A 25,024-nucleotide genomic window follows, 5' to 3' on the forward strand; every position below is an offset into this window, starting at 1 on the left:
TCACTTCACCTCTGTGCCGTTGTTTCCTCTCTTACTCCTTGTCTTGTCTATTTAGAGTTCAAGCTTTTGGGGGCAGGGACTGACTATGCGTGTTTATGAGGACAAAGAGTTACAACGTGTTAGTATGGGTTATTCAAGCACAATGGGGCCCCAATCTCAGTTGGGGCCATTAGGCATTCCCATAATGCAAATAAATGATAATAACTAGCGTTGATTAGGAATGTTCCGATTAAACTTTTTTTTTTCCCTTTGGAAAATGCTGATTTTTCAAAACCAAAACAGTGCATAGAAAAGGGTTGATCTCAACAAATCTCTCAAATCAAAACAGGTTTGCAATAAAGTTCAAATTTGTCAAAATTCCCCATTTTGACTTTTTGGAGGTTGTATTTTTTTTAAAGGTCAAAATCAAAACAAAATTTTTTAATTAACCCAAACCAGGCTCATGAAAAATTTTTAGATTTAGATTTTTTCATCCCGATTTGCGACAGGACCCTTCCCCAAACACTACTTCTGACACTGACACATGGTGTAGGTTTGGGCAAATCAAGTCAACCAGAGGAACATCTTCCTCAGGATCACGGTGGATTCTCCATCACTGACAATTTGTAAATCAAGATTGGATGTTTTTCTAAAAGATCTGCTCAAGGAAGTATATGGGGGAAGTTCTATGGCCTGTGTTCTACAGAAGGGCAGATTGATAATCACAGTGGTCCCTTCTGGCTTTGGAATCTATGAATCCAGGAATCTTGAGGAAAACCTACTTAAACCTATTTTTGTGGCAATCAAATTGTCATTTCTCTAGTACGAATGACTTGGTATGACATCCCCCGAGTGAAACTTGTCCTATCTACCCATTCCGCATGAGACTCACAACCATTTCTGGTCTCATATAAAAATAACATTTATCCTCAGAGACTGTCTCACAAACAATCAGAAGAACATCTGCTAGAAAGCATTTAAAAATGAAATTTGACCTACAATTCAACTCTGTAGTAGTGGTTTGACTGTTAAACAAATGTATGCCCTTTAAATCTTAAAATATGAGATAGTTTGTTGAAAGTGTAATGTATTTAGCTTTTATCTAATAACCTGCAGAAATGTAATCAACCCCCCCTAAAACAGCAAGGAAAGAAATGGCAGAAATGAAAAAATGTTCCATTTTCATTAGTCATAAATAGAATGACAGCATCAATCTCTAGGGGTTCCAGAGATGTTCCATTGAGAAATTTTGCAGTATTCATGGTATGTACTTAGGGAAGTTCTGTTTAGAAATGGCCATAATCTAAATGTCAATGATAAGCACCAATCCATTGTACAGAAGTAAATTCCAGTTTTCAATTGGATTTTTAAAATTTGGCTGATTTCTACAGAAAGTCAACTGAACGCCCTTTTCTAAACAAATTTCTTACTGGTGTATTATCAAGATTCTGCATGACTAATTTTCTTTTGCATTCAGTTATAAACCTGAGTTCATTGGATCATTGGAAGTTGGAACAGCCCCAAGGTGAACTGAAATGGTTCATTTGAAAAGTGCAAAAGAATAATGGGCCACAGCTTTATACCCATAGAAATAAAGATAACTAAAAGGTTTGTTTCTATAACCTTTACTCATGAATAATCCTTATTGTTCTATGAGTACCTGTTGTTCTATGAATCCATTGATGTTATTAGCAGTTTGTACAGTGGAGGTGCTGAGAGCCATTGAACCAAACTGTAAACCCTGGATATAATGGAAACCACTTCAAGCCAGGGGGTGCGGCAGCACCTCCCACACCCCGAGTTCCAGTACCTATGGTTATTAGAACTACACATGTATATACAGCTTACTCTTGAATGGAAAGCGAGCAGGATCAGGCCCAAAGAGAGGAAAAAAGTCCTTGAGAGCTCTCTTACATCAGAGAGTCGTCTATGCTAAATTAAAAGGAGGAATTTATTAGCACAGAGAACTTTAGACAAGTTAATGAGAGTTCTAAAAATGATCTAGCATCACACTCACCAACTGATTCTGGTAGGCAGTGACTGCTGTAAAAACTGTCTCTGGAAAGATAAACGTCCTGAACTCTTCAGATTTCAGGTTTAGCAAGGAGGCAGTGTGGTCTTTCTTCTTAATGATGTGCACCCTGGGCTGGTACTTGTGCATGGAGTTCAAAATGATCTGAAGCAAAGAGTTACAAAAGGTTGTCCCGAGTTTAAGATTAAGACAAATTGAACAGAACATGACTGTAAAAAGCCAGTGCACATTAAAGTTTCAGGGCTACACCATGGCAGCGGAAATGTAGATATGTAGGGGCTGATTGTCAGAGGTGCTGAGCACCCCCGCTTCTTTTGACTTCAGTGGGTGCTCACTTCTGATAACCAGGCCATTAGAGCGTAAATTTCAAAAAATGGCCTCCTTTTATGCGTGCGCAAAATTCCTGAGCACACTCTCTCCAAGAATTAACTCTCATTCATTCAGGAGCTAGGTTTGACACGTGCACATTCTATCACTTATGTGCAAGGGTGTTTGAAGTTATTAACTGCCTATGCAGTTTGAGTGCTTCAAAAGTGTGTGCACAGGAGTGGGCAACTGCAAAGTTGTGCGTACACAAAATGATGCCAGCCTGTGGCCCCTTTGGAAAAATAAATCAGGTCCTTATGGTGCAAACCTGGCTTTTAAAGCAGCTTATCCTATATACTCAAATCTGACTGCTAAACTAACAGAAATGAAAAAGCAGAGGAGAACCAGGAGTAATGCATCGAAAGCAATATTTGTTGCAAATTTTGCCATTTTTCTTCATTAATATTTGCTTGTGGGAAAAAAAGCCATTCTTGTCTAATCCTCCAACTAACTGACTTCAGTGCCCACTGTAACCATAGGAAAGACACCCATTCACTTCAGTTGGCATCGGACTAAGTTCTATTTGCCCAGCTCTAATCACAATACTAGAATATAAAAATTAAATGTAGAGTTAGATTTGCACCATTTTTTGTTTAAATAAAAATCACCGTTTTGAGACTAAACTGGCAGTGGGATTGGGTAGTTCCGTTTCACAGGGCTGCAAGGAGGTCACAGGATATTCTGTACATCATCTGGAGTAGCTAATTTACATTCAAAGACAAGTATTAAACTGAAAGTCAACAGGAGAAATGCAGTCTTTCTTGATAACTCAAGAAACAATGCAGGTTGCATATTGCATTACAGCTGTGCTCTTGCATCAGCTTTGTTACATTAGTAGATTCCTATTGTACCTTTTTCTTCTCCCATTGGGCCAAGTACTGCTCTGACTTGTACTCTGATTTCAGTGGGGTTGCACATGTACAATGGAGAGCAGAATTTAGTGCATTACAATCATCATGAGAATGAGACATCGTTTTAGTGCTCAGTGTAGTATGCAAACGTTTACCATTTCAGTATTCTTCCTGATTGGCTTGCACTCTATTTCTGCATTGATTTCAAGCTCCTTGCTCTCACCTTCAAGACACTGCACAATACATCACCACATCTACTTCTCTGCCCTTCTCCCACTTCCCTTTCCATCCCCTATGCTGCTCCAAAGTTTCTCACCTCACTGCTCTTTTGTCTTCTTTGTCCACTCCCAACTGCATGTCACTCTTAGCCCTCCAGTTAGTGCACTTCAGTGCCCCTCTCTCTTCTTGCATACAAAACTTTCATAATCAACCTGGTTCATGAAGTGTATCAGCCATAAAGAAACACTGTACTCTGCGCCCAGTTCAAAAGTGATATGAATGATAGTGTAAGTCAGTATTTCTCAAATGTATTTGATTGAACCCCCCCCCCCCTTCTTTGGGTCTGTAGTTATATATGCCCCCCCTCCCCACTGCCGTCACACAAGTGCATATACCTTAGGTGCACATGTATACTACTCTGTGTATGCCAGACAGAGACAAGTCAACGCATGTATGTACTAGTTGAACAGTGAATGTGGCAAGGCTTGTAGATATTAGATTTGGGTGAATACTGCAAATAAGTGTCCACTACTATTTATTCACAATTATAGGTTGAGATTTTCAAAATAGCTTCAGTGAGTTAGGCACCCATTGTCCACTGAAGAGTTAGTGTCTAACTCCCATAGGTTACTTTAATCATTACAGCTGGGATTTTCACTGTTAAGCCACGTTGACACCCTGTGTGTGCATTTTCTGTGAACACGCATGCAATCAAGTTTCTCTAGCACAAATGCCATGCAAGAGTTATACTCAGAGCTGTATATCAGGGAACAGAAACAATACCATGTGAAATATGTAACCAATCACAGTGAAGCATAAGTACCAAGCCATAAAGTACACAACATTTTACTAACTTTTTTAAATAACTTTGAGAAAAATTGTTCACTAATGTTCCAAAAATAGAAAGAAAGGCAAGAGAGTGTTCAACATATTATTTCTGTAAATTACTCACTTAGCTCTAAGACATAATCCAGAGACATACATACAAATGCAGTGTTTCACTGTGTGTTTCCTTGCAACAAACTTTATGTCATGCATGCAATGATAAGATTACTGCCCAGTGCATAGACTGAATATAAATAATGCCATCACTGTTGTGTTATGCATGTTAAGAATACAAGTCCAGAAGTCTCAGAATAAGAGAAGAAAAACAAATGCTAAGCTTAAAATAAAAAAAAGTCCATTTCTTCACTTCAGGTGGATTCTGTTTCAGAAAAAGAACCCTTCTAGAAATAGAACACCCCACCACTCTCCATCCTTTAATAACAAAAAGTGTCTTTCGGAGGATGGAGAGAACAAGTGACCATAACAAACGGGAGTTAGCGTAATTCCAACTTTTGTATCTAAAAACCTAAAATATTAAGGCATTTTAAGGCCATTAACACTCCCTCATGAGCCAACATGGCTTGTCAAATGCAATGAACATTTTAATAGGCCAAATAAGAGAACCAGTCAGAGAAAAGGAGCTTTTTAAATTCAAAGGTACCATTTCAGAAGGCCTAAAAATCAAACCTGCTCAACTCCAAAATATCATTGCCATAATTTAAAGAACCATCTGTTTCAATGGCTTCATAGAATGAATTTGTTTCATAGGTCTATACCAGGGATGGGCAAACTACGCCCGCGGGACCGTCCTGCCCGGCCCCCAAGCTCCTGCCCTGGGAGGCTCGCCCCCAGCCCTTCCCCTGCTGCCTCTCCTCCCCCACAGCCTCAGCTCGCTCCGCCACCAGCGCAATGCTCTGGGTGGTGGGGCTGTGAGCTCCTGGGGCAGCGCAGCTGCAGAGCCCGGCCTGACCTGGTCTCTGTGCTGCGCGGTGGTGGCAGTGGCAGCAGCATGGCCCGGCTCCAGCCAGGAGGCATGGCTGTAGCACCGCCAGCCACCGGTGCTCCAGGCAGCACGGTAAGGGGGCAGGGAGCAGGGGGGGGTTGGATAGAGGGCAGGGGAGTTCGGGGTGGTGGTCAGAGGGCAGGGAGGAAACAGGGGGTTGAATGGGGGCAGCGGTCCCGGGGGCAGTCAGGAAGGAGGGGGGGTTGGATGGGGCAGCAGGGGGCAGTCAGGGGACAGGGAGAAGGGGAGGTTGGGTGGGGCAGGGGTCCCGGAGGGGCCATCAGGAATGAGAGGAGGGGTTGGATGGGACGGCAGAGATTCGGGGGCAGTCAGCGGACAGGGAGCGGGGGGGGTGGATGGGGCAGGGGTCTGGGGGGGGGCAAGATAGGAGGTGGGGGCCAGGCCACGACCCCTTCCCCTGACCGGCCCTCCATACAATTTACGAAACCTGATGCAGCCCTGAGGCCAAAAAGTTTGCTGCCCGCCCCTGGTCTATACAGTATCTGGTGATGGTATTTACATATTGACAATTACTCTAATATGAAAGGACACAAAAATTAAATGGAGAGTGTTCTAAAATAAATACATAGACCAATATGTTCTTCCCACAACATTTGGAGCTGGTACTACAGTCCTTGTTTGGCATTGGATGTAAACAGGAGTACTGCATGCAACAGGGATGTATTGTCAGGTCCTTTGTCTTTGGTCAGATCTTCCTTTATGAGAATGCCATCATCTTATGGTATATTGGTGCCTAGCAGATTTAGGAACAGACTCTAGTGGCTCCCTGCACAGATGAGCAAGAAAAGAGGAAAGTTCTCTGCCTTGTTTCCCTGGTTACCCACCTGTGCAGGGGGTAGTCATGATCCCAGTGGTTGTATTCCTTGATGCAAGATTTGAGGGAGTCATAGTACTGGCCATGTTACTACACACTGCAAAAAGGGTATGCATGGGTGAGGGTGTGGACAGGACCATCCTGTTACATGCTCTAGTTAATCAAATGAAGGGGAGAGCACAGACTGTACCTCCAAAAAGGAGGCTGAGGTGCTGTCTCCAGCACCACCAGAGGCATTCTCATTGCCTCACTCTCGTCAGGTAGAGTGGCTGCAGCCACTTCCACTAAGGGTACATCTACACTACAGCGGGGAGTCGATTTAAGATACGCAAATTCAGCTACGTGAATAGCGTAGCTGAATTCGACGTATTGCAGCCGACTTACCCCGTTGTGAGGACGGCGGCAAAATCGACTTCTGCCGCTTTTTGTCGGCGGCGCTTACTACCACCTCCGCTGGTGGAGTTAGAGCGCCGATTCGGGGATCGATTGTCGCGTCCCGACGGGACACGATAAATCGATCCCCGAGAGGTCGATTTCTACCCGCCGATTCAGGCGGGTAGTATAGACCAGACCTTAGGCTGTGTCTGCACTACAGACCTTACAGCAGCACAGCTGTACTGCTGTAAAGTCTCCCGTGTAGCTGCTCTATGCCAATGGTAGAGAGCTCTCCTGGTGGCATAATTAAACCACCCTCAACAAGCAGCAGTAGTGAAACTTATGTCAGTCAGTTGTGTGGGGTTTTTCTCACACACCTGACCGATAAAAGTTATAACAACAAAAGTGCTAGTGGAGACAAAGCCAAATTGAGGGCACATCCACGCCCCTCCCAAACATGTTGCTGTTCCTTTGAAAGTCACAATCTGGCCCTTAATAATTTCACAAGGTGATGACATTAACAGCTCTCATAGCTATTCTATCGGACTATTTGCTACATTAGTGTGTACTCTTTGTGCAGGATTGTCTCCTTGTCTGGTATTCACAGAAGTGGGTTTCACTATAACGTGATCATTTGCAGCATTAGCTCAGGAAAGTGATTTTTTTTTTAAATGAACTGCCTTGCATTTACAAAAAATATATTTGTTACCCGCACGTAGATTGTCAGATATATATATGTCTTAGATCATTTAAGAAAATAAATGCCTCACTCTTATGGTGAATTCCACACAAGGGCATCCCTTTACCCTCCTGGAACCTCACTGATGTCAGCGCTCTATGCATGCACAACATTCAGCCACACAGATCTCATTGCAGGATCAAGACCTTAGGGCATTGAAGTCAATGGCAAAACAAAAACAAAAAATCAGCTTTGCTTCTAGAGATCTCTTATGGAACATGAGCAAAAAACAAAAACATGTTAGCCAGAAAAAGGGAGGGGGCGGTTTAAAGAAAAATATACCTACAGCTCTTTAGAAAAGAATTGTGTGTTGGCATCCATTCTTTTCTTTCTTTTTTTTTTTTTTTTTTTTTGCTTTCAGGAGGTATTGCCCATGAAAATGCTTTGGCTCAACCCTGCTGTCCTTAAAACTCTCATTCATATTGAAAATATTCCTACTGGACAATTCAGACAACGACCTGCTTTATCAAACACTCTACAAAAGCAGTAAATAACCCACTGTAGGAGGAGGGGGTCTCCAATGTCTGGTATCCCCATGCCTCAGTTTCCTTAGTCCGTATCTCACATGTCCCCTCCCTCCATGTTTTAATGTTCAAAACCAGCTCTCCCTTCCTGGGGTCTCACTTATTAACACTAATTTACATAGTCTAATTCTTGTACAGGAAACCCTCCCATCCTGAGCCTACTCTTCAGGCTTGGGTTCCCTCAGGACTTCTTCCCACCAAGTTAGACAACTCACAAGGTCTTAAGCTTTCCCATGAAAAGGCTCCCAAGTAGAGAGTCACTGCTGATCCTCCCCCAACCAGGTCAGGCTCCCAACCACCTGCTCTCAGCCGCATGCTTTCACTTTTCCAAGCCTCTTAACTTAGGAAGAAAACCTGGCATGGGTCAGAGTTGGGACTTAATCCCCTTAAAGTCCCAAATTCATCCTGTGACGCTCTGTGTTTAATTTATGTAAAGGTTGAGTGTTTCTATATCCAACACAATAGACTTTGGAGCAATTTTGTCTTTTTAATGTCACATCCTTTGTTTCAGTGTTGGATTAACCCTTCCTGGTGTGTCAGGACTACAGTACTGACACCAAGACCCATCCACTTTGGGTCAGCAAGTAAAAGACATGCCCCTGTTGAACCCCTCCCATGTAGATTGCTTAGGGCACTGACACCAAATTCAGCAGAGCGGGATTTGCAAGTATACATGACAAGGCACTGGGTAGTGTCTAAGAGATCAGAGCACTATCCAGTGGGCCAAGTCAAAGCAAAAGACAGATGGAAGCATATTAGGCAAAACCATGTGTGTCTCTTTTCTCTTCTCTTTGACACTGGACATTTGCCCCTCATTTAAGTCTGGATTCTGCCCCTTTGATAGCAGTGAAAGCGGGATCAGAACACTATGATGATCTGGGCATTACCCCATCCATCACGTTGATAAATTAATATACAAATGATAAATCATGGAAGCTAAGATAGTTCTTTTTTTACAAGCTGTCTATGGCCTTAGACTGCAATGGGTAATGCCACACATTTCCCACACAAGGTAAATGTGACACTGATGAAAGGTGTTGAATTCACAAGCCAGGGAGTCTGAAGTCATCTGATTATCTACAGAAGAGGGCAAACCAATGAGTACAAACTTTCCCACAAGCCTCTGCCATTGCACTGCCACTGACATGAAGGGACCACCTGTAAAGGTGGAAGGGTGGGTCAGTCTCAAAGCCCATTTGCACTTTTGCCATTGGGATCAGAGTGCCAAGAAGTGTGCCAATTAATGTCATACCATAACAGACTCATGGCTAATTTGTGTTGTCTTTTTACTCCTTACCACAGAGTAGGCTACTCACATGCCCATGTTGATCCAGTTCATTGTTCGTCAGTTTCACTTTTTCAAAGGACACCATCTGCTTTAATAATTGTTCCCCTGTAAATGGAGAATCAGGGTGCACATACAACCTAAACAAACAAACACAGAAGTCTTACAATCAGATTTGTGGAAATGGTACTGACTTTATAAACATGTATCCACACAAAATTAAAATAAGTCTTATGCCTTCACAATATCCAATGGCCTCACCAAGAGGTATTTTCTCAAATCTTAGGACCACACCGATCTACCAGTAAAGCAAGAGTTAGAGGATTCCCTTAAGCTGCATCCATGAAATACCATAACTACTAATGAAAAATTATAGAAGACATAACTGAGTTCTTCACCCACTGGAATATAATGAAGAATCCATCTTTTTTAAGACTATCATTTGCTAAGCATATTATTCTTTTAGAAGCATAACTAATTGTATCTAAGCAGTGGATAAAAATAATCTAAAATGGAGACATTATTTCACTGTTACGTCTTTTTTCCCAAATGAAAAATTGATCATGTCTTCCAGCAGCTGCACTAGTAAGCGCTTAAAATAACGATGACTCCAGCTCAAAGAAAAAGACATACTGCAATTACAGAACTAGTCAGGGAACCCAGATAAGTTGTATTTTTTCTTAGTATTAACATTAAGCTTGGTAATTATTTTCACCTGCACTGGATCACATTAGTTGTGATGACATTAATAAGAAGATAAAGGCTGCAGTCAGATACAGTGGTTTGACATGGAAAAAGAAATCATTGCCTCTATGTAGTTAACAAGCTGCTACTTGGGAAAGCTGGCAGGATGAAAGGAAGCACAGAGGATGTGTGAGAGGCTTATGTTGTGACCAGAACAATTACAAGTGCTGGGCTCTTTAAACGCAGCTAGCATATATAACTTGTATATAACTGAAAATGATTTAACGCTATTATTTGTTTGTGACTTTTAATTAAAGGAAGTTGTCCCAGATCCTCAGAAGGTGTTAATTGACATTGACTTAAATGGAATCACTCCAATTTACACCAGCTGAGGATCTGGCCCATTCTCTTCAGTTGACTTATTTGGCCCAATCTTGGAATGCTCCCATTACATCTGTGGGCCAGGTCTGAGACCCATGATAGAAATTACAGCTAATCTTTTTCAATGCACGATTGCTTCTCTAGATGCTTCTTTGCCCCAAAAAGAGTGCTGGCTGTACACCATTGAGTGGTAGGTTCCTGGTATCTGAAAGAGGTTGTGGGATGGCAAAAACTGTGCACCATACTCAGTGTTGTTGACTCTCATGGTTTTATTATGAGACTTGTGATAAATGGTGTTTATCTTAAAGCCCCAGCTCTTGGAGTCATGTTATGTCATGAGAATCTCAGCTTTCATTTTAAAAAGAGGTCTTTAGTCCTCATAGCTGTAGAGAAGAGATAAAAAATGTGAATCCTACTGGCTCAAAAGCCAGAAGGTAAATAAAAAAGAACCCAAAATGTATTGTTTTAATCTCATGATTTGTAAGCTGGTCTCGTGATTTTTGGGAGCCTGACTCATGATTCTGAATGGTTGGGTTTGGCAATACTGCACACTATTATCACAGAGAATCAGTCTTAACAAGATATGACTAACTAGGACCAAAGAGCCAAACTGTTTCAGACGTATGTTTGGAGAGTGAGTAGAAACCATTCTGTGTTTATCTGCTAGGCACAGTTACCTTAAACCAAATGCACGCAGTTAACTCTTGCCACAGCTATGGGGGCTATACATTGGTTGAATACTAACAGTCACCCTGATGGGAAAGTTACAGAGTGAAATCATTCCCCACATCCTACTCATGGTTGCTTGCACATATCAATGTGCACTGTTGGCCATGGGGATTTTTCTTCAGAGATTTTGCCTGTGGCACCATAGATCTCAGCCACTGTTTTGTATTTTAACTCACTGGTAATTTTCTCTTTACACATTTGCATGTGCCTTGCATTGTACAGAAATTTATGGCCCTACATGTTTGAATTGTACCGATCTATAGACTTCTCCCATAACCAGATCTGGTACACCAGACACAGGATGATTCAAAATTAGATATAGTGGCCTGCTGGTGCACAGAGAACTGATGATAACATGCATACACATGAACAAATAGATTAGAGAAATAAACACAGACATTCCATTGGAATACACAGTACTCCCACGGAAGTTAGTGAGCACTTTGTTATGAGAAGTTGTTCAGTTCCATTTACGAAGATTTTAGGAGCCACATTTTGATATAAATTTATGATTTATTGTAAGTTATTTTATATTGCCTGCAACAGTAGTCAAGGTTTAAGCTGACTACTTTAGGTTCCTTATAGTGTATTTAGCTTTCATTACATTTTCCTTTTGTTCAGTTTGTTAATATTGGGCCTAATCCTGGAAGCCCTCCAGGCATGTGACTTTTAACTGACTTAATTTGTACTTTGTACAGACAGAAAGTTGGCAGAATCGGGCTCAAATTGCTAGTTTGAAAATGTAATAAAAAAAGTTTCTTTGCTACTGTCTGCTACAAATGCATAAATATTACACATTCAATCCCCAGACCATTATGGGTTTGTTAGGATAGCCACGTCACCGAAGCAAAAACATTTCTCAATGCAAAAAAGGGAGAGGAAAGAGGGAGGGTACAGTGTAAAGGTACATGCAGGAATTTTTAGGACTGGTATTTCTTTCAAACGTTCTCTGTAGCTTGTAAAACAGAAAGGGGGGGAAAAAAATCTATCCCTGGAAGCACTTTAAAAGCTTTACAAGGATTTTCTGAAAAGTGTTTTTATTCAAGTCACATAACTTGATTTAAATGTTGACAGCAGGAAGAAAAGGATATAATTGTTATTTGTAGTGAAGATCCATGAAGGGATAATCTTCCCAGTGGCATCATATAGTATTTATTAATTTCAAGTACAGTTGTTGTTCTAGTGTTGAAAGTTATTTTTATAGTAAAATAAAGAAAAGCCTTAAGGCCCTAATCCTGAAGCAATTTAAACATGTGCATAACTGTACTCCCGTGAATAATCTCATTGACGTCACTGAGACTATTCATGTTGGTAGAGTTATGTGTGTATGTATATCTTTGAGGGATCAGCATCTTAATGCCATAGGTTCTGTCTGATCCTGCAAACACTTAAGCACATAGAGTAGCCCCAATTATATGTCTCATGTTACTAAAGTTAAAGCCCAGGTGTGTTTGCTGGCTTAGGATCTTAGAAATCATTTAGGTGAAAATATAACCACTGACTCCTGATATTGGGAGCAGAACTGAACTCCAATTTAAGTCAATAGGAATTTAACCTTTAATTTCAATTTGAGCAGGATCAGGCCCTAAAACTTTATTAGGTATAAATACAGTATTAAAATCTTGATTTTAAAAATAATTTTATATCATGTGCACCTGGCACAAAAATATAAAAAAGAAAGGGTCATTTGTTTACTTCTGTGGGCAGCAGCCGAGATTTATGACAAACCTACATAAGTTGTGGGAATTCCCACTACATATCTACAAAGTATTGTGTAAAGTTTGTATACAGTTATCTAGAAACCCCATAAAATCCCGCAAGACCCCATAGCATCTCAGAAAGTACCCGAGGGATTCAGCAGTTTTTAGCTCACAACACTGCAGGCAGATTATTCAGATTTAAGAGAGCAAAGAGAAGGCTGCAAGAAATCAAAAAAAGATATAGATGGGTAAACACCACTTTAAAAAACAACAAATTGTCAATTACTTACTTGCAGCAATAAATTTAAACAGACCTTATTTGATAAAATGTTAGCATTGACACTCCAAAACCAGCAACAGATCAGTGTAACACAAAAACACCAGAGCTTCCCAAATCATGCCATCCTTTACAGATATTATGTTCCTTCTCCCACAAGGAAAGATGACATTTTTCAATATGAAATAAAACTGTGAGTAAGCAGCAAATTATAATGTTAACAGAAGAGATAAAAACAATCTATAGCCATGGTTTATGATCAATATTGTTTTGGTTAAACATGGTGAAAATGAAGCAGGGACTGTCATTTACTATATGTTTGTACAGATCCTGTACCTGATTGGGACCTCTAAGTACTACCACAATACAAACTTTAAACAATATTAATAATAAAATCATAAAGGGCTTGACCAGGGTCCCATCAAAGTCAGTACAAGTTCAATGGGCGCGAGATTAGCCTCTTCATGTCCACATAATATATTAATCTGAATTTTTTTAATGAGATGATCTATATTACCTAGCTACAAAACCTATATATGGATTATTAGCATATCCAAAGAGATCCAAAATGCACTGGATGCTTTACAGACAAATAAGAAACTAAGAACCCCACCCTAAGGCCATTTGTGTACTTTCCTGAATTATTATTATTGATGTTATTTTGACAGTAAACTCTTTGGGGCAGGAACAATCTTTTTTGGTCTGTGTTTGTAGAGCACCTAGCAAAATTGGAGCCCTTACATGCTACCACACACAAATTAATTAATAAAGAAGAAAAAGAAAAAGTAGTAGTAAATTATTGTTTTCCCTGAAAGCAAACACAACTGCTAACTTGCTGAATCTGATGTCCCTTTGTTATCCGAGCGTAGACGTTTTTTCACTGATACAAAACCTGAACTACCTAACAGAGATCAGCAGTCTGTGAGATGTCATGCGTTCTGTAGGACTGCTTGCATTTGGCCCCATATTTGCACACAAGAAAATGCTTTCCTACTTAGGTATTTCTAATATGCCTGTCTTTATAGCATCCAAGGCTCTGGCTCTGCATTTAGAACTCTGCAGGTGGGCCCCAGTGCCCAGGCAGAGCCCCCTTGACTTCAAAGAGGTTCCTTGTGGACACAGGAGTCCGACCGCATGGTTCTCAGTGCAGGCTTGGGACTGTGACCCTAAGCACCCCTGTATTCAGACTCTACACATGGCTGCAATGATGTTTGTACAAAATATACCTTGTAAGGTATCATTTCAAAACTAATAACACACCGGTCATTAATATCATTGTAAAATTCATGTGTTAACCTTACATGTGAAGTTATGTATTCCCTCTGTATAATGTTACTAGAGAATGTTTAAGACAAAGATAATCTAGCCTAAGTAAAGGTGATAAACAGGTTTGTCCTAGAAGGAACATTGGTTTACCTCAATTTACATATTAACCATAAACAAAGCTATCAAGCTAAACCAGTGGAGTTGTCTTGAGCCTGAACTCAAGAGTCAGAGAACTGACATGACTCCTACCCCCCAGGCAGACACAGGAGACTGAATCCCCAAAGGCCTTCCTGACTTTGAGAACAAAGACAATTCTTTGGGAATGTAAGGGAAAGAGAGAGACTCCATCTTTATCTTTCACCTAAAAAGACAAGAGAAATCAGTACCTCATATTTCTGAGAAAGGACTGTCACTCTGTCAGGACAACCATGCAGGACAACAAATAATTGGTGAGAGAAACCATCTTAAACAAAGACTGTACCTTGCTACATTAAGTTTTAGACTCTTAGAAGCATTTTCACTTTTATTTGCTTGTACCATCTCTACCTTTATTTCTCTTACTTGAGATCACTTAACCTATGTCAAGTTGTTAATAAACTTGTTTTATTTTAATTGAAACTAACCAAGTATTGTGTTTGAAGTGAAGTAGTTGCTTAATCCAGTTAATGTGGCAAGCTGCTGGGTATTGACTCTTTAAGGGAGCAAACAAACCTTATTATGTCTCTGAGTGGTCCAGGAGAGGGCAGGGCATTTCAGGGCAGATGGTTTGGGGGAAATTTGGGACTGGGGATATGTTGGGATCACTTGGCTTAGAGGTAACCAAAACTGGTGGAGACCAGAGTGTGGCTGTGGTGTAACAAGCAGGCTGGTGGAGTCAGAGTTGTTGAACTAGGGCTTATCACACAGATACTCAGTGCATGCTTGTATGCTGGGGGCGAACATCCAGACAGGCAGTTACAGCAGCCGCTCATTTTAAGACACTCAGGGTTACAGGACAAGCAATATCACAACCTCTCACTGGCCTGAGTTGCAGCCCAAAACGCTCCAATTGAGAAAATCACCAAGGCATCTGCTTAAGTCTTATTTAAGTTGATGGGGCTTAAGTATGTCCTTAACTCCAACCCTATTCAGCACAGACTTAAGGACATGCTTAAATATTTTGATAAATTGAGACCTAAGTGTTGAAGCCTAGCTAGTTCTGTACCAAAGCTGTGGCAACCTGCCTGCATACGTGTTCCACAATGAGTTCATAACCATGTTGTATCACTTACTGTGAGGCAATTGTTTTAGAAGTGAATTGTCTGTTTTGTTCATTGTGGGAAAGGGGTTAACTTGTTTAACTTTATTTATTATTCCAAAGTTTCAGAAATCCTAAATTTCCTGAAAAAATGACCCGTGTGTGTTTGCCCGTTTATATTGGATACATGCACCCTAGGCGACATCAGAGATGAGTATAGTATAGTAGTAAACTCATTAATTAGAAAACATTGGTCAGTGATTAGAAAATAATCTGGCATGTCTACTTTAAGTGGTATCAAAGCTGTAATTTAATATTTCTACTGGCATTGAGCTGAAGGCACCTGGATTGCTTTAAAAAGGAGGCCCAAAGGAAAAAAGTCATAACAAGAGGAAAATAAATGTCTTTTTAAAAGTTTCCTTCTCTTTCGATGTCAGAACCATTTTCTGTAACTGATCCTCAGGCCAAATCCTGCTTGCCTTTGGAACCTCTAGCATAAGTCAAATATTTGGCTCATGTATGGATACAGGACCGGACAATGCACCACTGAAATTAATGGGAGTGTTGCCATCAGCTCCAGTGGGCACAGACTCAGACTCTTAGAGCACTGTTTGCAAACAGCTTTGAAAGATCATTCAAAGGTACTTTTTCAGCATTTTTTTTTTAAAGAGAAATGAACAAACCTTGCAGGAAGCGGAGGGTCAGCTTTTCCAGCTACCAACCAGGAAGATCTGTGGTAAGCGTATCTATATCTCTTATTGTCCACTGGGACTATATCCATTAGCACGATGTACCTGGCCTCAGGATCCACTCCCGAAAAGGAAACCCTAATAGTAGGAAACATTCTCCTGAAATAGAGGGAAATTAGAAAATAAAGGTGAAGAGGCAGCAGAAAAAAGGAGCTTTTGAAAAGTTGCTCCAAATTTAAAAAAATATATATATATATATATATATTCAAATCACCAGGAAGAAAAATTTCAAAATACATCTCTACTCCGATATAACACTGTCCTCGGGAGCCAAAAAAATCTTACCGTGTTATAGGTGAAACCGCGTTATATCGAACTTGCTTTGATCCGCTGGAGTGCGCAGCCCCACCTCCCCGGAGCGCTGCTTTACCACGTTATATCCAAATTCGTGTTATATCGGGTCACGTTATATCAGGGTAGAGGTGTATTTATATTTCAGTTTGACAGGCATTTAAATCATCTGTACCCCTATAAAATACACATAGAACTGATACCCTGAAATTAGAGTAATTTTTTGAAATAGGAGGAAATATAAATTAATTTGATATATATTTTCTGCCTGGGAGTTAAAGTATAATTATTCTAATTTCAGAGTATCATTCCTATAGACACAGTGATTTTTTTCATATATATATATATTGGAGCTGGGAAAATACTGCAAAAACTATTTTCATTAGTATTTCTGCAAACGTTGAACTTATTTTCTTTTACTCTGTTAATGTTACCAGAAGTATTCTAGCAAATGAGCTTTACTTACAAGAACTCTGGTGAAAAATTAATTTTAAGACTAAATGCTCCAATATTTACCAAAAATAGCATAGTAAATTGCTTAAGTAATAAAAACGCACACTTCAAATTGCAAATGTTACACCTGACGATGCAACACAAAACATGCATTGCCATTTGATACTTACAAAAATCATATAATCAGATAATTAAACCACTACCAAGTGACTTACGTAGCTACCAAACATAACACAAATTGTGAATTTTCAAAACTGTTTTTGACTGACCTAAAAACCAACCTATCTTATCTGGAGAAATTTATGAGCAACTTAAAATAAATCTGGGGGAGTTGCACATGATTTGTGAACCTAAAAAGGACACATTTGTCAAATGTATATTATGATTTATTTCTCCGGGACTCTCTCTGTGTGTGTACAAATATGCATCTACAAAATTATAACACTAAGTAACAATTTTTAAAAACTATATAACATCACAACACTACATTCGCAAAGATTACCTGTCTAATGTTGCTCTGGTTTACAACTAATTAAGGGCCCAATTCTGCTTTGACTGAAGTCTATGGCCATTATGGCTTATCTCTTGTTATTTCTGCATCTTTTGCACCAGATCCTGCCCAACTGTCAACAAAGGGCTTGAACTTACCCACTGAATCATTGGGAAGTCATGCAATTAATTTCAATGGGATCAGGATCAGCACGACCACAGAACAGACTCTATCATGTGCATAGTCTACAGGCACTTTCCCAAGCAGGGACATGTCCCCTAAATCAGTAGGGCTCCAAATCCAAAACCCACTGAAATCACTAGAAGCCTTTGATGGGGCTGGAGGGAGTTGCTTCTTAAACTATAAAGGAAAGGAGACAAAGCAAAGTGGAAAGCATCTTCCTTAAATCTGCAAACGGGACATTGGAAGCTCAGGCTTTTAAGGTCTCCACAATAATCCAAATGCATCTTAAATTTCTTCCTGCATTTACAATTAGCCTATTAAGATCTAATTCATTGTATCTCTCTCAGTGCTTTTGAGCCTGTCTATCTGGGCCAATGTTTGGGAGCAACCTCTGCTCAAAGGATCAGAACCAACAAGTGCTCAATGCTAATGGCTTGGGGAGCATGCCTCTCCAAAGTGAAAGGCGGGAATCTCCTGCACAAGAACTAAGGGGATCCGTGGGTGGGAGGAAACTGAATGATGCCCTTCCCAACAGCTAACCTGCTTCCCAAGAGCTCTGGGTAGGATACTTGCAGCACCCATTCTCCAGCACAAACTGGTGACACCAGCACCTAATGGGCTGTTGATCGGTCAGCGGATTGCACCAGGCGCTTTCCCCTCCAGGAAGCTCCATGGTGTCTGCGTGACAAAGAACCAGCTGGCCCTCTCTCTCTCTGTCTCTCTCGGAGTATGAGAGGGATAGTGTTGGCATAGAACCTGCAGGGGGCGCTAAGGGACTCTATAGTAAACCCAGGGCAAACAATTTTAACATAACTGGGATTCTAAAAAAATACTTGTTTCGTTTGGGAGTTCGGGGTCAAACTTGTCATTCTAAAAACAAATGTAAAATAGTATTTTAGACAATGTAGCGGGTTGGGAGGGGGAAATGCATGCAATAGTTTAGCACTGGGTGCAGACAGTGCAAATTGGGAGGATGACCCTGGATGTGAGCATTGCTCAGAGGCCCGGGGGAGCGACCCATCCCGCGGACTGGGGGCCTCTCCTCCCAGCTCAGACGCACACCTGGACAAGAATAAGCTTGTGCTTTGCAAACACACACACCCTCCCCCTTAACACCGGACGCTGCCTGGTAGCCCCAGCGAGTTCCAGGGCCCTTCAGCGCGTGCGGGCTGTTCCCATCCGCCTGGCCCGGGGAGCCCGGCCAACCTGCCGCTCACTGATGATCCAGCACCTTGCCGGGTGTAGGGCGAATCCCTCCCAGCCCTACAGCAGCTGGCCGCATAATTCCCTGGGGGTTTCCTTTACAAATCCCGTATAACAGACCGGCAGCACAGAAAACGGGGCGAGTAAACCAGCCCCCCCCACTCACCCCGCATGCTGTTCTCCAGCCTTACCTGCCAGACTTGGTGATGATCATCTCGGTGCCCAGCTCGTGGAACTTGTCCCACAGTTCTTTGGTCTCCAGGCTGCAGGAGATCTTGGCCATTTCCTCGCTGGGGATGATGGGGGTGGTGGGGATGAGGGGCTCGGTGCAGAGGGCGGAAGGGCTGGCGCTGAACTCCCCGTGGGGATCCAGGCTGGACAAGTCACTCAGGGGCTGTGCGCAGGAGGATTTTTCAACAAATTGTTCTGAGAGAGAGAGAGGATAACGAGGAGAAACGATCAGTGCTTTGAAATATAAGGCATTTAGGTTCTGAGCCGTGTAGACAAGGACTTCATCAGGAGCCAGTAATGCAATGGGCTCCTGTCTAAATCTAAACGACGGAATGGGGCCAGGTCTTTTCAAAGTCACTAAAGATTTTTGGGTGTGTAACTTGAGACGCCTTAAAATGGGCCTGATTCTCAGAGTCCCTCTTAACGGGACTGCTCTTCAGGTGTCACCCGGACACTGAATCCCTTAAACTAGCGGGGGGGGGGGGGAGGATCTTGGGCCCTGGGAATATTACCTACTGGAGACACTGAACATGAACTTGTTTCTGGTGTAGTGTATTTCCAATGGACGACACAAATGCAGCCCGTTCAGTATCATGGACATTCCCGCATCCCAAATGACAGAGTTCGCAAAAATAGGAAGCTGAGTAAGTCACAGCTCCCAAGAGAGGGAGAAATTTCTCCCTCAAACGGACAAAGGACCGGAGGAGAGAAACCCCGGCTTTCCCTACATCTGAATCTCAAGAATGTCGATCATTCATATGCAGTGAGCCCAGAACCTTCCCGAGCCCAGAAAGCATTTCCAGAACTGAGTGTTCACAGAAGAACATAAGAGCGGCCACACAGACTCAGACCAATGGTCCATTTAGCCCAGTATCCTGTCTTGGTGCCTGGTGCTTCCGAGGGAATCAGCAGAACCGGATTAAGTTAAAAGTTTTAAAAGAAAATAATCAACAGACGAAGCGACTTGACTGTATATTTGCACTGGCTTTCTACCCTCGTGTGACTAGAGATCTTTGCGCGGAGGGCACCTCAAACACACAGGAAAGCTGATTGTCCAATATCTCCTACTAATAGGGGATTTCAGTGGAAAGGTCACTTTGCCACTGACCACAAGATGACTAATTCTCATTAAAACAGGAGCATTCGGCTCCAGTTTTGATAAGGGCAGACTGCGCAAGTCAGTGTGATTGAATGCAGGAGGGTTTTCTAATTGTTCCCATTATCATAACCCTTAAAAAAGAAACTACTTGAGTGTGATGCGGGTAGAAAATGTTTTCTGGGCGGCGTGGATATAAATATAAAACAGAAGCCAACATAGTAAGAGGGGATTTTGAAGTCCTTACAGAGATTCATTCGTGTTCTTTCCCCCCTTCCCCTTTGTTATAATTACAGCTTTGCGAGTATCCTAACAAGGTTGAGCAAACACTTCGCCTTAAATAATTTAAACGACTGCGCTTACAGTAAAGAAAAGAGAAGAAAAATACAGCTAACACATTCTGAAACCAGTCAGTAAATTTGCCAGAATACATTATTATTAAACAAACGATGCACATGTGTTGTTTGGAAACAGGCGTCCTCAAAAGAGGTTTTAAAAATAATCTATATCTGGCGTTGGGACATTTTGCCCATCAGTAAATTATGGATAATGTTTTGTCTAGGATAAAGGTATGTACAAACAATTCAAACTATTATTTTCTTACTAAAAACGTACACGTTTTGTAAAGTACATTTAATAGTTTAACTTAATTGTCATCTGAAACGAAACCAATTCTAATAATAATAATCTCTTCCATGTTATGTTAGGACTTTAACGAACTTCACTGTTCTGGTTTCATTGTATATGATCTTGAATCAAAAATACAGCAATGTGCTTGTCATACAATTTGAATCTCAGACTCAAACGAACTTTACTTGAACAAATACGCCATTAAAATCACAAAGCAGCGATTTCTCCCCCAAATCCTCAAAATAAAAATATTGAATGAGGATATTTGGTGTACTAGGTGATTTTTTTAATCTTTTTTGGAACATGAATAGAAATCGAATATGACTTGAAGAAGTATTTCCAGTAGACATAGACAAAAGCAGTGAATAATCCAAGACGAAGTTAAATATGGGATTCTGTGTCAAGCACACATTTTATAACGTATCCGGCCTACATCACATCATAAACCAAAAATTAGAAAACAAAAAGAATACTTAAAACACACGAAAGGTTTGTAGATCAGCCAGCATACAATTTTATTAGATATAGCAGATATCAAGCGATCTGGCAATGCTGAATCCGTCCAATTTTTGGTTTAATACTATTCATGTAGACCCTACAATTCTGGAGAAAGTCTTTTTTTTGGGGGGGGGGGGAATTTTCCTGCGAGTTTCTGGGTATAGCCATAAAAAGTCTGGACGTTTAACTCGGTCGTCTTGAATCAGATTCACTAAAGGGTTTATATAATTTTAAGTGAACTCATTTACTGAAACTCACAATGACTTACTATTCAAAATGATTATGTACTAAAAATATATAATCTGATTTTTGTTTCTCACAAGGTGCATAGGCTAAGTAATCGAAGTATAACAAACAAAAACTTTCAGAACTGTGTACATAATTTTTATTATTATAGTGTAATATTTGTTTTCGGGTTTTGTTTATTGTACTTTTTAAAGTACAGGTAATTTACATAACAATTTAAAGTAATGTCTCTTGCATCATTCACGTGAGTGGAGAGAAACGTAACTGCCTTCTGCCTTATAGTCTGATGTTTTCTATAAATGGTAACGGTTGTTAAATAAACACTGTTACTAAAAGTGGAGGAATTTAGAAAATGGTTACTGGTTAATGTTCTAAACTACCTCGACTGAAAATGACGGCAGTAATAAAAAAAAGATGGCTTTGTGATAAGGTTTTAGCTTCTGTAAGGAAAATAAATATTAGAATTTAAAACAGAAGAAACAAACGTTATTCTTTGATTTGTGCAGCAGTCTAAAGAATTTCGCAATTAAACAGAAATATACATTTCTCTTACTGGTGCTAGTTATTTATTAAAATTACTTATGTTCTCACATTAAATGCAGTATGCAAATGAAAATATGAATGTGTATATCATGCAATCTAGCTTTATAATTTGCTAAAAATGGATCCCAGATGGGTTACCTTGCCCTTTTATGTACAAGCTTTGCAATTATTACTCCCTCCAAACCTCAGTTTTCAGCGATATCCATATTGGCTACATTGGGTTTTGGTGTTATTCTGAGAGAAAGCCTCACCTTAAAAAAGTAATCAATGCCACAAGGAACCAACTTAAAATACAGGAAAATGGACAGACAATATTGAAATGCGTTAGTATTTCTTTGACCAGACTAAAAAGAACACACAAGAAAAACCAGAACATGGACCAAACTCAGCCTGGATTCTTCACACATCTGCAGCGTACAATTTAAACAATTTCCTGTACTTTCTTTGCTCCGTATCTGTTTGCTTTGCGACACTGTATTCTGACTTTCAAAGAATTAAGTGACACGCAACGCCCCTCCCTCCCAATAGACATTTGACTTCATTCCCCTCTAGCTACCTGCTTCCTGCAATGGATCAGAGATCCATTTGGGCAGGAACGACACAGGATCCAGTCCTGCGGCTGAGAAAGGAACAGCCCAAGAAACAACTTACCCAGAGGTTTGATGGTGCTCTCTGCACTTTCCTTTTCTTTCGAGCTTCCACTTGACATGAGCGCAGCAATGGAGAACGCGTTGGCTCTAGAGGAGAGCTGAGGTTTGGGGGATGCTGTGTACTCCATGATCACAGAGTAAATCCTACAGAAACCAAGCAATAAGGTCCTAAATTGATCCCCAGCTTCCAGCCAAAAAAAAAAATCCTACAAAACTAAGCAGCGGAGCCAACCAAGAGAACGCAGGGCCAGCTACTCGGCCCGGGAATCAAACTTAGGAGAGTTTGGGGAACTGGGGGAGGCAAGGAGACACTGCGGGGGCCCAACACTTTGTGTGTATGGAGAATACCTAGGATTTCACAATGCCCGCGGGGTCGGATCTAAGGCCCCGGACAGGATTAGGTTAAACTGTCACCATCATCTCCCGGGCGCTGCGTTAGATGGCTCGCTGCGTGTGAGAGAAGCGAGTTGGCTCAGGCTGCGGCGGCTGCTCTCTGCGGGTGGGAGCCGGAGCCCGGAGTGGCTCAGAGGGCAGAAGGGTGGACACTGCGATCAGTCGCACACTTTCCTCCGCCTTAATTTGCTGGCTGCAGAGATCCTATCGGCTGCTGGCCAATCGGCTCCGGGCCACGTCAAGGGCTTTCTGATCCTCTTGATAGGACGTGGGAGGAGGGAGCCCTGAGCTCTTTAAACTCCCCTCCCTATGTCTCTAGCCAAGAGGAAAGGAAGGAGCGGAGCAGGAAGAGCCGATAGACTGCAGCGGGTCACACACGAGCTATTCAGAGCAATCGCTGCTTGGAAGGACTGTCTGTCAGAGAGGTTGGATGTTAGGGTACCGCTGCGCGTTCCAACCCAGCCTTTGCCCATGGGCAGACATGCATTTTCCACAACTGGGATGGTCGCTCACTAGTGTGTGAAAGACTGTATGTTACAGAAGCACGAATCTGCCCCTGCATATGTTGTAGTGGCCTTACTGGCCTAGTTTTACTTTCGCTACATTGCACTCTCCAGCCGAAAACGTAAGAGGCGTTCTTATACCCGGATGGGATTTATTAATTACTGGGGAAACAGATTCCAACCTGAAACTTGTCATGCCCAATTTCAATGCAATACACACTTTTCTGTACCAGATACAAATAGACAAGGAGCTTGGTTGTTTCAAAATGATAGATACAATACACAACCATTTCCAACAGCTGACAAATCCACCTACCTGAAAATTAATTCATTAATTTGGAGAGGATCTAATCCATACCATTTTTTTTCATTTTGGAAATAAAGGTGATAAAAATAAAGGTTGCTCTTCTAACTCAACATTTCCTTTTCATAATATTTTTATTTATAATATATTTTCCATATATTGTTGTGATACAAAGATTAAATATATGTTTTACATGGCAGATCATAAGAGAACAAAAATGAGTGCTAAGCTACTGCAAATACACTGTAGTGTGTGTGCACATATTTACCCTATTGAAAAGTTTCAAAAGAGCCTTTTTGATTTACTGTGCATGTATAATACTTTTAAACATTTCCTAAATACCATGAAAAATGGTTCCCTAGATATCTTGGTTTGTAATGGGTTTTAAATGGGTATTTAAAGACTGGAATAGTGGTTTCCATAAATACTACATGTTTCACAAATTGGTACATTCTTTTGCTTTATTTTTTCCTAAAAACTGGAAGTCCTTGTAAGAAATTAAATTCTCTAAGCATTGATCAGATAATGTTATATGTATTAAATACATTTACAAAAGCAGAGAAAATCAGTGTTACGCCTAACACCCATTCTGAGCTCTGTGGTGTCTTTTCTCCAGCTAAGGATTGAATGAGTGACAATCTTTACAATGGATTTCCTGAACTGACACCACCCTTTAGCTCTTTGATTTTATATCTATAGCTATATGAAAACACACATGGCTTGAGTTTGATATGCCAGTTAGATATGTATTTCATGAGTGGTGCAGCTGCGAGTTATCACCCATAAACCCTCGTGTACGTTGCATTATATAGAATATGTTCTTATTTCTTTATTCTTTTTATTACCCACGCCCCAATAAACCCCAGTGAACAGAATATTTGTGGGAGTAAAGCGAGCAGGATGTTGGTCCACTCTCATTTTAACTGCATGGAGTAGCTGCTTTGTCATTTTGTCCTCTTTGTTGATTGTTTATATGTACGGATGGGATTGGTTAGTTCAGTTTAGACGTGCTATTGGTCCCGATCTTTCTACACTAGTCCCAAAATATTATTTGATTGGAGGATATCAGAATCAGGTGTACTCACTTCCAGGAGCCCCAATGAGCAGGGACCATAGTCCCAGCCTGCTGTATTTCTGACTCAGACAAACTCCTATTGAAGTCATCGCCCCAGTGAGAATGGCAGAATCATGCCTACATTCATTTCAACTAACCTGGGTTAATTAACTCCACTAAAACAAGTTGATGTTCATCAG

General features: G+C 41.0%; 1 protein-coding gene across 7 annotated transcripts in view; it reads right to left on the minus strand.

Annotated features, from left to right (window-relative positions):
* TBX20 (T-box transcription factor 20) overlaps window positions 1-23,132 on the minus strand; it is a 49,102-nt gene extending 25,970 nt beyond the window's left edge. For 5 of the 7 annotated variants that reach the window (XR_004644512.1, XM_034761190.1, XM_034761189.1 and 2 more), the window contains exons 1-5: window positions 22,572-23,132; window positions 18,868-19,102; window positions 15,991-16,155; window positions 9,065-9,173; window positions 1,997-2,155 (exon numbers count right to left, since the gene is read on the minus strand). Coding sequence is in view for 6 of the 7 variants with exons in the window: in XM_034761190.1 (XP_034617081.1) it covers window positions 1,997-2,155; window positions 9,065-9,173; window positions 15,991-16,155; window positions 18,868-19,102; window positions 22,572-22,698 (795 nt within the window). In the remaining variant the exon portion in view is untranslated. Of the gene's footprint in view, window positions 1-1,996; window positions 2,156-9,064; window positions 9,174-15,990; window positions 16,156-18,867; window positions 19,103-19,423; window positions 19,934-22,571 lie in introns of those variants that run through there. The other 2 variants (XM_034761187.1, XM_034761188.1) reach the window with 2 other exon arrangements.
* Window positions 23,133-25,024: the final 1,892 nt, after the last annotated feature.

The sequence above is a fragment of the Trachemys scripta genome, chromosome 2, assembly GCF_013100865.1.
Source record: "Trachemys scripta elegans isolate TJP31775 chromosome 2, CAS_Tse_1.0, whole genome shotgun sequence".
In the NCBI taxonomy this organism is placed as follows: Eukaryota; Metazoa; Chordata; order Testudines; family Emydidae; genus Trachemys; species Trachemys scripta.